This window comes from Typha latifolia, chromosome 15 (assembly GCF_019914945.1).
Source record: "Typha latifolia isolate L0001 chromosome 15, TyphaL0001v2, whole genome shotgun sequence".
Taxonomy (NCBI): domain Eukaryota; kingdom Viridiplantae; phylum Streptophyta; class Magnoliopsida; order Poales; family Typhaceae; genus Typha; species Typha latifolia.
Genome location: NC_133100.1, coordinates 8,163,402 through 8,176,589, shown reverse-complemented (window position 1 = coordinate 8,176,589; position 13,188 = coordinate 8,163,402). Strand labels below are relative to the sequence as shown.

At 39.4% G+C, this 13,188-nt stretch overlaps 2 protein-coding genes across 2 annotated transcripts; both read left to right on the top strand.

Moving 5' to 3' along the window:
* Window positions 1-1,065: 1,065 nt before the first annotated feature.
* On the top strand, window positions 1,066-5,116 carry LOC140802224 (FT-interacting protein 7-like). The gene is made up of 4 exons (XM_073157667.1): window positions 1,066-1,625; window positions 2,159-3,235; window positions 3,339-4,373; window positions 4,516-5,116. The coding sequence occupies exons 1-4, from the start codon at window positions 1,174-1,176 to the stop codon at window positions 4,805-4,807; spliced, it is 2,856 nt and encodes a 951-aa protein (XP_073013768.1). The 5' UTR covers window positions 1,066-1,173; the 3' UTR covers window positions 4,808-5,116.
* A 1,575-nt stretch (window positions 5,117-6,691) lies between these two features.
* On the top strand, window positions 6,692-13,038 carry LOC140801930 (MLO-like protein 4). The gene is made up of 15 exons (XM_073157321.1): window positions 6,692-7,063; window positions 7,154-7,211; window positions 7,328-7,548; window positions 7,629-7,745; window positions 7,839-7,899; window positions 8,003-8,094; window positions 8,265-8,339; window positions 9,398-9,483; window positions 10,071-10,120; window positions 10,215-10,255; window positions 10,373-10,543; window positions 10,642-10,677; window positions 10,965-11,032; window positions 11,611-11,671; window positions 12,347-13,038. Exons 1-15 carry the CDS (start codon window positions 6,950-6,952, stop codon window positions 12,620-12,622), a joined length of 1,527 nt encoding a protein of 508 aa, XP_073013422.1. The 5' UTR covers window positions 6,692-6,949; the 3' UTR covers window positions 12,623-13,038.
* Window positions 13,039-13,188: the final 150 nt, after the last annotated feature.

Genomic DNA, 13,188 nt, shown 5'->3' with positions numbered 1-13,188 from the left:
TTAACCGTTAAAATACAACAACAAAAAAAATACTATTACTATTTTTTGTTGTATATTTTTTCCCATTTTAAAATTATTAATATTTTCACTTAGAAATATAAGTATTCATGCAAAAAATTTATTAGATTTTGAAAGATATATATTTGGATATATAATTTAAGAAATATTGTATTTCCCATAGAAAATTTAAGGAAAAAAAAAAGGACTAAATATGCATCCAAAGTTTAAAAGGACCTTATCTTTCTCTTTCATGAGATGTAGCCACTCCATCTTTGCAAATTTAAATATTTTGCATGAGCTAATCTTGTCTTATAGGAAGTTTCCAGGGTCTTGTAAGAAACATAATGAGAGTGATGAGGTCCTTTTCCAGACCCTGATACTTATCCAGAAATTATTTCTTTGGAAAGACCTTAATTTTTGAGTCAATATAGTTAATTAAAGATCTTAATTTCTGGGTTAATATTATACTATTGATATATGTTTTCTCTTCAGATAGTCATAAATAAGATTACTGTATTCTATGATGTCCTTATCCTTTTCCCTTTTATTATTCTTTCATTTCATATTTTACGTTATGTGTTTATTTCGGTGCATGTCGCATTCTCACTATTTCTTATTTGACCATTTTTTTTAATTTAATTGTAAAATTATCATATTTTGAGTAATTAAGATTTTATATTTTGTATTGTGGATTTATTTTATTATTTTTTCACTATATATTAACTAACCAACTAAGCTAAAAGTTTAATTTATTTAAAAATTAATTTATTTAATTTTATCTTAAAATTAATTCAATAATAAAATAGTTAGATTACGCGGTCAACCGCGATAAACACACAATATAGTGTGTAACGTGAGAAAAAAAATAGCTTCAAGATTTCTATTTGCTGTACAAAAATTGAATTACAGGTTGGTCCAGCCGACGGCAAAATTGGATTATTTCGGTTATAAATATTAGACTACAAGTTGACTTAATTTCATATCAATGGGTCGTTGTTAAACCAAACTGTACAAGTAACCATGCACACATATATACTAATATACACGACTAATCTATCCATAATTCAACACCTTCCTCTCTCTCTCTCTCTTTCTGGTACTCCATCACAACTACATCTCTTTTCCACGTTCAATCCATTGGAAGAAGAAGAAGAAGAAGAAGAAGAAGAAGCCATGAAGGTGGCAGTAGAGATAGTGGAAGCTCGAGACCTGAAACCCAACAAGAAGAGATCAAACACCACACCAAGCACTTACGTAGAAGTAAGCTTAGCCGGGCAAACCCAACGGACCCAAACCAAACCCAATAACGACCCGAATCCGACATGGAACGAGACGCTCTTCTTCCACGTCGCCGACCCACTCGACCTCCCAAGCTTGGCCATGGAAATCACTGTTTACACCAACTCTACTTCTCTCTCCTCGTTGATCTCAAGTCGACGGAGCTTGCTTGGCCACGTCAGCATCTCCGGCTCCTCCCTCTCGCCTTCACGCTCGGACGCCGCCCTCCTCCGTTGCCCCCTCGAGAAGCGCGGCGAGATTGCCATCCGGTTGTATGCTGTTACTAACTCGTCAGCTCGCTCGGATATAACTCACTTATCTACCACTTATCCGTCCACTATTCACAAGTAAGTTTAAATCTTCTTTCGGAGAACTTTTAAATAACACCCTACATTATTTTAGTATTTTTTTATTGACACTAGAGTTAACTTAAACTAATCAATCTTAACAAAATGGTATCAAAATAATCTGTTAGAAATACAGAGAATAGCTTTTAAAATACCTAAAAAATGCCTCTTGTTTTCTAAAATTTCCATACCTAAAGTATCCTTAATAAAAAATTCTCAAGGATATTTTACTAACTGTGGTTAATACGGGTAAGTATAGAAAGTTTCTCATGAATATTTTAGTAATTTCATTCATAAAGTTAAATAAATCAATATTTAGTCAGAACAGGCTAGGATATCATCATATGGAGTTAATAAGCAAAAAATGGATGATCAAATTAGAAATAGCTTAAAAACAAAGTATCAATAAAAAGAATTACTTAAATACAAGGTGTTATTTGAATATTTCTCATCTCTCTCTCTCTCTTTTTTTTTTTTTTGTTGGATATATATGCTAATAGTGCTATTATTTTCCTTCTGTTTACTATTAATAGGAATTCCGTCAAGACGAGCAAGAGCTCGAGAGTGTACAATTCGGTAGCAAGCTCCACTAAAACCATCACCGTAGAGGATCCAGTAAAGAAAGCGCAGCCCGAGCCCGAACACGACCTAGTGGAGACGCACCCACCGCTGACCGCGTGGATAAGATACAAAAAAAGCAGCGATAAGATCACCACGACGTACGACCTCGTGGAGCAGATGCAGTACCTCTTCGTCCACGTGGTCAAAGCACGTGACCTCCCGCCCATGGACATCACCAACGGAAGCCTCGACCCCTACGTCAAAGTCCGGGTCGGCAACTACAGCGGTGAGACTAAGAAGCGCGTCGCCAACAAAAACCCCGAATGGAACCAGGTCTTCGCCTTCGCAGGTGACCACATCCACGCCCAAACCTTGGAGGTTGTCGTAATGGACAAGGACATCCTTAGGGACGACCTCGTGGGCAAAGTAGTAATTAATCTCACGGACGTACAGATCCGGGTCCCGCCCGATAGCCCGTTAGCCCCGATGTGGTACCAGCTATCGGATAAGAATAATGAGATGACAGCTGGCTATATCATGATGGCGGTTTGGAATGGGACCCAGACTGACGAGGCCTATCCTGAGGCATGGCATTCGGATGCGAATAATATTTCGCTCGAAGGGGTCCATACCACCAAGTCAAAAGTCTATTTTACCCCTCGGCTGTCTTACCTGCGCGTAGATGTGCTCGCGGCGCAGGATTTGGCCCCGTCGGAGTCGGGCCGAATCAACCCGGAGGTGTACGTCCGAGTCCGGCACGAGTCGCAGACCGTGCTTACCAGGCTCTCGCCGGACAGGTCGTTGAATCCGACGTGGAAGAACGAGGAAAAGATTCTCGTGGCACGGGAGCCATTCGACGAGCCGTTGCACGTCTCGGTCTTCGACCGAGTTGGACCTAACAAGGACGTCTCACTCGGTGAACTCGTTCTGGCCAAGAAGGAGATAGGGACTATGGGTAACCGTCACCAAAAGATGCCGGCTAAGTGGTTCAAGCTCGGCAACAGTGATTCCAAAGGCAAGATCCAACTCAGAGTATATTATGATACCAGGTAATGTTAAAATTTGAAGAAGTTAACACCTTATCTTTATATATATATTTATGTTTTAAAAAAATAAATAGAGTTATACAGTATGTATATATCTTCATATCAGATACCATGTCATGGACGAGGTGATGCAGTACAGCAGTGACTTCCGACCGTCCAACAAGCAGCTCCGGAAACCTGCGGTCGGCGTCCTCGACGTCGGCATACTCAGTGCGAGAAACCTTCTTCCTGTGAAGATATCAATCAACGGCAAGACCAACGCTGCCACCGCTAATGCGTACTGCGTCGCCAAGTACGGACCCAAATGGGTCCGGACCCGAACCTGCCTCAATAGCTTAGCACCCAGATGGAACGAGCAGTACACCTGGGAGGTGTTCGACCCATGCACCGTCCTAACCGTCGCCGTCTTCGATAACTGCCAAGTTAACGGTAACGGTAATGATAAGGATAACGGCCTCAAGGACCATCCCGTCGGCAAAGTCCGGATACGGCTGTCGACGTTGGAGTCCGGTAAGACGTACACACACTACCACCCTCTGCTGCTGCCCCATCCTACGGGGTTGAAAAGAACCGGAGAGCTCCATTTAGCCGTGAGGTTTACGTCCACTGCTTGGTTTAACATGGTGTTGATGTACGTGAAACCGTTGCTCCCTAAAGAACACTACGCCCGTCCGATGTCGGTAGCTCAAATGACCGAGCTGAGGCAAGCGGCGGCGAATATAATCGCCGCGAAGCTCGCCCGAAGCGAGCCGCCGCTGCGAAGGGAGGCGGTGGAGTACGTGCTCGAGACGAAGTTTGACCTGTTCAGCATGAGGAGGAGCAGGGGTAACTGGCAACGCATCGCCGCGCTCTTCTCCACCGTCAAGGCGGTCGCCGTCTGGCTCGACGGCGTTCAGCAGTGGAAGGATTGGATCACCTCATGTCTCGTTATTTTGGTCTTTTTGGTAATGGCGTGGATGCCAGTGTTGATCTTGCCCACGGTGTTCTTCTACTTGCTGGTGATCGGGTTGTGGAACTATCGATACCGGCCGCGGCGACCGGCGCAGATGGCGTCGTATGCGGAGCAGGTGGCCATCGACGACCTCGACGAGGAGTTCGACGTGATCCCGTCGTCGAGGCCGGTGGAGGTGGTGAAGTGGAGGTAAGCACAACTATAATTAGCTTAATTGAATTCTAGTCAGTTAAGATAACAATTAGGATGTTGTCATATAAAATCATATATTAAAAGTTATAACTAGTTCAAAGTCAGCGTGTTAATTACATAGCTGGGTGCATTTTGTCAGGTACGACCGACTGAGACACGTTGCAGGGAGGGTGCAGACAGTGGTCGGAGATTTGGCGGCGCAGGGCGAGAGGGCTCAGGCGTTGCTAACCTGGAGGGATCCGCGAGCGTCTATGATCTTTGTTGTTATGAATTTTGTGTTGGTTTTTGTGTTCTATAAAGTGCCATTTAAGTTGTTGGTGATGGGCTATGGGTTGTACCAACTGAGGCATCCTAAGTTTAGGAGCAAGAGACCCTCTGTTCCTTTTAATTTTTTCAGGAGGTTGCCACCTTTGTCTGATGTAGTCTTTTGAAGGATGGGTATCAAAATTAATTAGTGGTGTGGGATGTGTAAATGTAATTATGTAACTTACGTTTGTGTTATATAGAGAGAACCAAATGTAAATTAAATAGTGTAGCTTAAATTGATTTACAAAATTTTACTTAGTTGGTTAAAAATTGCATTGATAAAATTATATGTATTCCTCTGTACATTCTTCACTTGTTGTGGTAGAAGATGAACCAAGGAAGTTAGCTTCTTGTATCTGGTGAAGCCTGACTAAATTTTAGTCAAGCTTTTCTTTATTCTAAACTCACCTCATAATGATCTCAATTCTCATTCATGACATTGCCTTTTTTTTTTCTTTCTAATTTGCTTATCTTAAGCTCACCTCAACTCTGTTATAATCCTGATTTTATCCTATTTGTAAGACAATTTCTATCTCTGTTGCATATCTACCCTGTGTATTAATTACATTGTGCTGATTTAAATATTGTTTCTTATCCAAATATGGTGATTGTAATTGTGCTTATAGCTCTCAATTACAGTCTCATCCATGATCTTCTTTGTTATGTCTTGTCCTTCTTGTTGGATCGTTAAACTTATTTTAGGCTCACTTCAACTCTGTTATAATTCTGATTTAGTCCTATTTTAACATAATCCGTGAATAGAATTCCCCCTTATTGCATTTCTTTCCTATGACTGTTGCTGGTACTCGTCGTAATATTATTTCTTAACCCATCATGATCTCTCTAATATCGACATGCTTAGTTAATCCTGAAGTTTTTTCTTGTGATGTTATCGTTGATCTTAGATGTGTGGATTTTAACTGCACCCTTGAAAGTAACTTGTATCATATTATTTTATAATGCCAATCTGATCATTTCGTTTAAATCCTCAAATACAACACTCAGCATTGTCTCCATGATCTCACTTCTGTCCCCTGGTTCGCATTCTTTTATTCAGAGTATCAACTTAGCCTTACGATAATTTGACGTGGCAGCTAATGCAATCGTGTCGTTTTCTCCTGAGCCCATCTGTCAACGTGTCAACTCACAACAACTCCACAGAACCATGCAAAACAGTATATATACGTTCCTTTTATCCGTCACCCTTATTCTCTCTTCGTTATCGGAGTCGTTATCAGCGAAGACGCGGATAAGTTATCCGCAAAGGGGATGCCGTCTAGAACGTCGAAGCGAGCACTAAGAGTAGTATCGAGAAATCTATGGAGGCCATTGAAGACAAAGGGAAGGATGTTGCTACGACTATCTCGTCTCCTGCCTCGGAATCTGTGGACGAGGTGGAGGCGAGGATGACCTCTCCTTTAATCTTTTAGTTGGATGCTGTTATAATCTTTTTGATGGTGAACAAAAAGTTTGGTGTGTTTGGTTAGTGGATATTTTTATTGCCAATTGGATAGTTATATCTTGAAATTTTGTATTTTTTTTCTTCAGATGGTTTGATAATTTCGTGAGATATTTGAAGGATAAATATGATTATTGTTAAACAAAAGCTGAGGTTTCTTGATACATATGTTCGTCCTTTTAAAAAATAAAAATTAAATATAGATTGGATAAGGTGAATCTGACTATCGTTCCCTGGGTTCATAATGGCCTTCGCCCTTCTGGTTATCGTCCTTATTTGTGAGGAATTAACTGATTAAAATTGAATTTAATTCGAGTGTGATATAATTCAATAATAAAGGAATCGTATATGAATATTAAATTAAGTAACCATTTAAATTTCAATTACTGACAAAATTAAATGGAGACTTAAAACCTTTTTACATTTTCTAAAAATAAGCAATAATGGGTTGTAGTATTATTCGTTTTTCTTTCGAAGTAGTAGGCCCCACAACCCACGATCCAAAACCTTTCACTTCTCCATTTTCGGCCTAGCAGCAGAGTAGCAGAGCACACACCGTCTTCACTCGCATCTCTAACCGCGCTGTCTCCAATCTCGCATGCCACTCCATGTGGTCTCCTCCCCTCATGGATTCCAGATGCGATCCAAGAGCTGCTACTAATAAAAGAATCCATTTTAAACTATCCCATCCTCGATTCCCTCGCCCGCCGCTTCGATCTCACTCTGCTACTGCTACTGCTACTGCTGTGCTCCTAACTTCAACAAGACGAAGATTAAGACGAAGAAGAAGAAGAAGAAGAAGAAGTGTATGGGAGAAGGCCGGTCGCTCGCGGAGACGCCGACGTGGTCGGTGGCCACCGTCACCACAGCCATGGTCGCCGTCTGCTTCCTGGTCGAGCGCTCCATTTACCGCTTCGGAAAGGTGTCATCTTCCCCCACCCCACCCCCCTTTTTTTCTTATAGTATCTCTTCGAGACTGTGGTGAGTTCTTTTACTTTGCATTCGATTGTAGTGGTTGAAGAAGACGAAGAGGAAGGCGATGTTGGCTGCTCTGGAGAAGATTCGAGAAGGTGGGTTTTGAGGGGGAAAAATAAAACTTTTTTGGGCTTCTTATTTTTTTTCTCTTTTTTTTTTGGTTATTGATCGCGACTTGTTTGTTGTGTTGCCGCAACGAAAATAACGAAAGAGCTCATGTTGCTCGGGCTCATATCGCTGATGCTGAGCCAGAGCGCGAGATGGATCTCGGAAATCTGCGTGCCGTCGTCGCTATTCGAGAGTCGGTTCTTTGCCTGCTCTGAGCATGACTTGGAGGATTTATTCGTCGGCCATGGAGAAGATGCCGGTGTTTCGAATCAGACCGCGCTTGCAAAATCGGTGTTCGGTGGGTCGATTCATCGGTGTAGCGAGGTCAGGTGATGGAGGTCTCAATTTGATTGTGGTAGTGTAGCTGTCGATTCTTTGTGTGCTGATGGGTCGTATGATTCTAGGGTCATGAACCGTTTGTTTCATTTGAAGGACTTGAGCAGCTGCATCGCTTCTTGTTTATTCTTGGGATTACGCATGTGTTGTACAGCTTCATCACGGTTGTTCTCTCTATGATGAAGGTATAAAGGTTCTTGTCTTATTTGGGGCTTATGCTGCATTTTGCATTAGATTTTGCTTGGGATAGTTTGACTTCTTTCGTTGCTGCTACTCAGATATATAGCTGGAGAAAGTGGGAGAACCAAGCATATCCGTTATCTAGTGAGGATTTGCAAGGTAAAATCATATTTGAGGAAACATAAAGCTAACAAGGAATTAGGCTATTAGTTTTTGTGGTTAATCAAATGTGACAAATGCTAACCACTCTGCCTCCTGTTAGCTCGGAGGAACAAAATGATGAAAAGGCAATCCACCTTTGTTTTTCATCACGCGTCTCATCCATGGAGCAATAACAGGATTCTTATTTGGATGGTAAGTTTCCTTTTATATCTGCGCAACCTACATCCTGTTTGACAGTGACTAGTCTGTATGATCTCCAATCACCAATTATGAGGATCCTTGTCGTTCTCAATAATTTATCGTTTTAAAGCTCTTCCCTTACTGTTGCATACCTTTGACTTTGTATAGTACAATGTATGTAGCTTTGCTTCGTACGGCAGTTTAAGGGCTCTATGGCAAAGTCAGATTACATGGCGCTGCGCTTGGGTTTCATCACTGTAAGCATCCAAGTTTCTCTGAGTCAACTATGATCCTTTTGATAGAATGCTTCTTTTTTGTAGGTAATTGTAAACCACTAGTACACATTCAGTAGCAACCATATTGACTTTGACTTGGAAATCACTATTTATTTGGTTTAGAGAGGAGAGAAGGAAGGGATATAAGATTTTCTGGACCCACTTTGTCGTTACTTGGGCGAGATGATCCTATAATATTGTTTATTTTAAGTAGTAGATGATGAAAGACAGTATAAGTGGTTTGATATCATTTTAGATTGTGATTATTTGCATGCACAGGCCTCAGCATTTGTCTATGAAGTGGTTAGCGATCAGTTTTCCCATAGGTGCCTTTTGAGTTTTGACCAGCTTCATTATAGTTCACTAGTTATCCATAGAATATCTTGTGACCTGGTCTGACCTTATATTGTATTATAAGTTATGATGACTATTGTATTGTACCCTGTAGGTTGTAACGACTATTTCTCTTAACTTTCCTCTGTCCATTTCTTTGTCTCTTTCCACATTCCCGAACTGATTGCATGATCGCATATGTTCATGACTTTTTTGGGTTTAGATAATTGACTAACGATACTATTCTGTTCAGGACCTCCTATATAGTAATCTAGACAGATACTTGTTAATGATAAATCAAGGTCTCATAGTGTTCCTCTGAGGTTTGTTCTGTTGGGAAGTATGCATGGGATAGCCGATTGTACTGCCATTATGTCCACAAATGGTGGAAAATTGTTTTTTGAGTCACCTATTTCCACGAAACCTGTTGATCCCCATTATCAAGGTTAATTGTCCAAGGAGTTAGCAGAACTTGGTCTGTGTGTATCACTGGGAATATAAGATGTGTACCAGTTTGTCATTCATTCTCCTTGTAAAAATGTGGTGTACCTGCCCACAATTGTGACTAGAATTTGCTTGTAAATTTGAAATCTTGTGAGTAGGAAATGGATAATTTATTTTGAAATCTGCATGAGATCTTTCCCACATGCACAATCCAAAATCTTGATGCATTTACTAGATTTACTTGAATTCTTGTTCATTTTCAGAATCACAAGCTGCCACATTCTTATGACTTTCACAAATACATTGTGCGGAGCATGGAAGATGATTATCATGGAAGTGTTGGTATCAGGTACATACATTAAAGACATGTTATAGTGGAGATTGAGTGTTATACTTTCCAATTCATGTGGATTGATTATTTAAGAGGTAGCTCTAATATTGTTTTGTACCACAAAGCTTTACGCATGTAGAAACCATTACACTACTCCTTCATGTCTTTTAGCATTTAATATACCTGTCAGTGAACAATTAAAGCAATAGATGATGCTGATGCCCTTTATTTGTACTTCCGAACTCTTATTTCAGAACTCTCTTATCCACCTTATTTAATCTTGGAAAAAAAGAACTATGCTATATAGTATAAACCATTCCTGTCGAGAGATCTTCACCCTTTTATTGTCATGAATCTCTCTATTTCTTTCACTACTTTCCTCCTTGTTACTTTGTGTTTTCTTTCCCTTTTCTTACCTTTCAGTTAGAGTTGACCTAAACTGCATCCTCTACTTCCTAGTTCTATAATTTGTTATTTGATTGAAATCTTTTTTTTTTTTTTTACTTTCAGCAGTAGCCTTATTTTTTATCTTTTCAATTATATCGTTGAATTTTGATTTATTTTTCAATTGTCTTCTCACATAAGAATGCCTTCTTGATATTCAGCTGGCCACTCTGGTTGTATGCAATAGTGTGCATTTTTATTAACGTTCATGGTGAGTTATATCTGTTTGGAAATACTTTCTTTTCTGACAGTTTATGCAATATCTCTCTGATTTTCCAGCTGCTTTGTTTTGTTCCTGATTACAGGTCTTAATATCTATTTTTGGTTATCCTTCATCCCTGTTATTGTAAGCATTTATTGCCCCTGCCTTTAGTTAGAATAGATGTTCTTTCCATTTCATTTTCTCATTTTTTTTAATATCTGATTATCTTCCTTGTCAATATTTTCTCAACATGTATGAAAGTTGGTCATGCTGGTTGGCTCCAAGCTTCAGCATGTTGTTGCTAAATTAGCTCTGGAGGTTGTTGAGGCAACAGGTCCATGTGTAGGGACACAGCTGAAGCCTCGTGATGATCTTTTTTGGTTTGGAAAACCTGAAATATTGTTGTGGCTTATACAATTTATTTCATTTCAGGTAATGCTGATGTAAATGAATCCCTCATCTGATTTGCAGTGTCATATAACATTTTCTTTCTTGTCTCTATCCTGATTTTTATTTTCTTTTGCATTCAGAATGCATTCGAGATGGCAACATTTATTTGGTCCTTGGTAAGATAGCATTTGCTTATTGCTCGTTACCATATCTTATATTAGACTATACAGAAGTAGCATCAGTTATTTATGATTTTATGTGCTGGAGTAACAATAAATGAGAAAGATAACCTAGTTATCCCATTATTCATACACTGTATGCTTGCTCATATCTAACCAGAATTTGGTTCTTACAGTGGGAGTTAAGTGCTCAGTCATATTTCATGAAGAACAGATAACCTACTTATCCTATTATTCATAGACTGTATGCTTGCTCATATCTAACCAGAGGTTGGTTCTTACAGTGGGAATTAAGTGCTCAGTCATGTTTCATGAAGAACCATTATATGGTTGTCATACGCGTGGTTTCAGGGTATGTCTTTTGACTCTTAAGCATGTATTCCTTTAGCAAGAAGAGGGTACTTGAATCCTTTGGCCTAGGCATTTGACGTTAAAGAAATAGTTTGTTTGCAACTTGATGGTAACATTATAATTGGTTGTTTCATTGTGGGCCTTTGATGAGAGTGCCTCAATGGTAAATTGAAAAAATTATTCTGTTGCAATCAGTAGATGTTCTTAACTGGTAGTTTCAAATCATACGTGAAGTTTTTGTTATACAGCTCAACCTAGAAGAAGCTTGACAATACACTGATCATGGATCAATAAGAATAACGTTTCTTTGCAATGTGGTATGATATAGATCTCTTTAACACAAGTAAATGTAATCTAGAAGTCCAAAGTAGCAGTCATAAGAGATTGCTATATGTCAGAATTAATGGAAGATGGTGTCTAATTGTTCAGCGAACTAGAAGATTCATTGAATGGAATAGCTGCCAAGCTTTCTACTATTGTTAATTTTGATCTAAATTTGGGTACACAGGAAAATGAGATGCTAGTTTGGGTTTGAATGGTTGCTAATCTGTTTCGTATGTGCGTGCTTGGTGATTTCAGGATACTGGTTCAGTTCTGGTGCAGTTGTAGCACTCTACCACTTAATGTGATCATTACCCAGGTTTATTTTGAACTTTTAGTAACCCAAGTTTATTAGCTTCTTTTTTCCTTAAAATTATCGTCCCTGCTTTTCAGTGCGTACAAGTCTTACATATTCTAATTTGGTTTTCTTTTCAAAATCACTGCTTCTAGTCACTTCAAAAAATAGATGGTTTTCTAAATTGGTTTTCTTTTCAGTGCATACAAGTGGTACATATTCTGATTAGCCTTTCATTAGCTGTATTTGTATCCATCATTTTTTATACCTTATAGATCACACATGCTCTTATGCATCCTCGGAAACATCACATAATTTCTTATTTCTCACAAATAGCCTTTCCCATCAAATGTGTAATTCAGAAGAATTTCTGGTTTCAATGGGTTCTGAAACAGATACTATTTGCACTCTCTTGCAGTATCAAGAACTCACAAACAGGGAACTATACTTGCTAGTAGATATGTGAATATGTTACACGAGCTTCAAACCTAGTAGAGATTTAGAAATGTTTTGTTCGCGAAACTTGGTAACTAATTCAGCTCTTCATGTACTACTGGTGAACTTTTGAGCATTACGAGATCTTGCGGTTTTTCTTTAACATGGACACACCAAATGATATCATGTCAATATGCCATGGTAGAACACTAGTCTTTTATTCTGCTAAAGGGGACTGATATCTGTTAAATGCTTCTATTGTAGATGGGATCCAGGTTCAAGAAATCTTTGGTATCTGAGAGTGTTAGGGAGTCGCTTCATAGTTGGTGCAGGAGAGTCAAAGAGAAGTCTAAGCGTGGTCCACTTCTATCACGAACGGGCACGGTTACATCGATCTGCTCATTGGATTCTACCATCTATGAGACGGATGAAACACACACGGTCGGCACCTTGTCCAGAACCATTTCAAGAACCTCCCTTGATGACCTAGCCGCAGACCTCGCTGACGAGGAAACAGAACATGAGCAATCTGATATTTAATTGGTATGTCGTTGATTTCAACACTAAATGAACTACTACATCATAACAACATGCAGTCAGCAACAAGCCAAGCATTTTTCCTGGAAATGGTTTAAATCCATGAAGCCAGCTTCACATCACTGTTCAGATGGTACACAGAACAATGGAGATAGTGTGCTGATGAAACCTTTTCGTTTTATGTATGTCGTATTTTGAATTCACCATTCCTAACTCAACGAGCAAGGTGAAAGATTCTGATGCCATTATAAATGAAATTGATTGCATGTGGTTGATGACAAAGGCAGTGTGAGAATTGCTCTCCTTTAACTTCAGGATGTAAAGTATAACTCGAGGATCATGTTGGATTTCAAGGAAGTGACTGTATCACCTTATATTTGAATACTGTTTCCTGTTCAATGTGAACTAATTTCTTCTTCTGAGTTGCTTTTCATTACAATGGGGTATAGTCTAGTATTTGTCAATATCTCCAGCAATCCTTGTGCTTGATCTATTATTATTATTACTACGTACTATGTGAACGAATTTCGTTGCAGATTTACCTTATGTATCATTTTATTTTGTTTTTC

Bases quoted from the DNA above. Each gene is read 5' to 3' on its own strand.
- LOC140802224 (XM_073157667.1), top strand. From the start codon at position 1,174: ATGAAGGTGGCAGTAGAGATAGTGGAAGCTCGAGACCTGAAACCCAAC. The intron at 3,236-3,338 runs GTAATGTTAAAA...TCTTCATATCAG, and splicing joins AGAGTATATTATGATACCAG to ATACCATGTCATGGACGAGG. The intron at 4,374-4,515 runs GTAAGCACAACT...GCATTTTGTCAG, and splicing joins GTGGAGGTGGTGAAGTGGAG to GTACGACCGACTGAGACACG.
- LOC140801930 (XM_073157321.1), top strand. From the start codon at position 6,950: ATGGGAGAAGGCCGGTCGCTCGCGGAGACGCCGACGTGGTCGGTGGCC. The intron at 7,064-7,153 runs GTGTCATCTTCC...ATTCGATTGTAG, and splicing joins CCATTTACCGCTTCGGAAAG to TGGTTGAAGAAGACGAAGAG. The intron at 11,672-12,346 runs GTTTATTTTGAA...CTTCTATTGTAG, and splicing joins TTAATGTGATCATTACCCAG to ATGGGATCCAGGTTCAAGAA.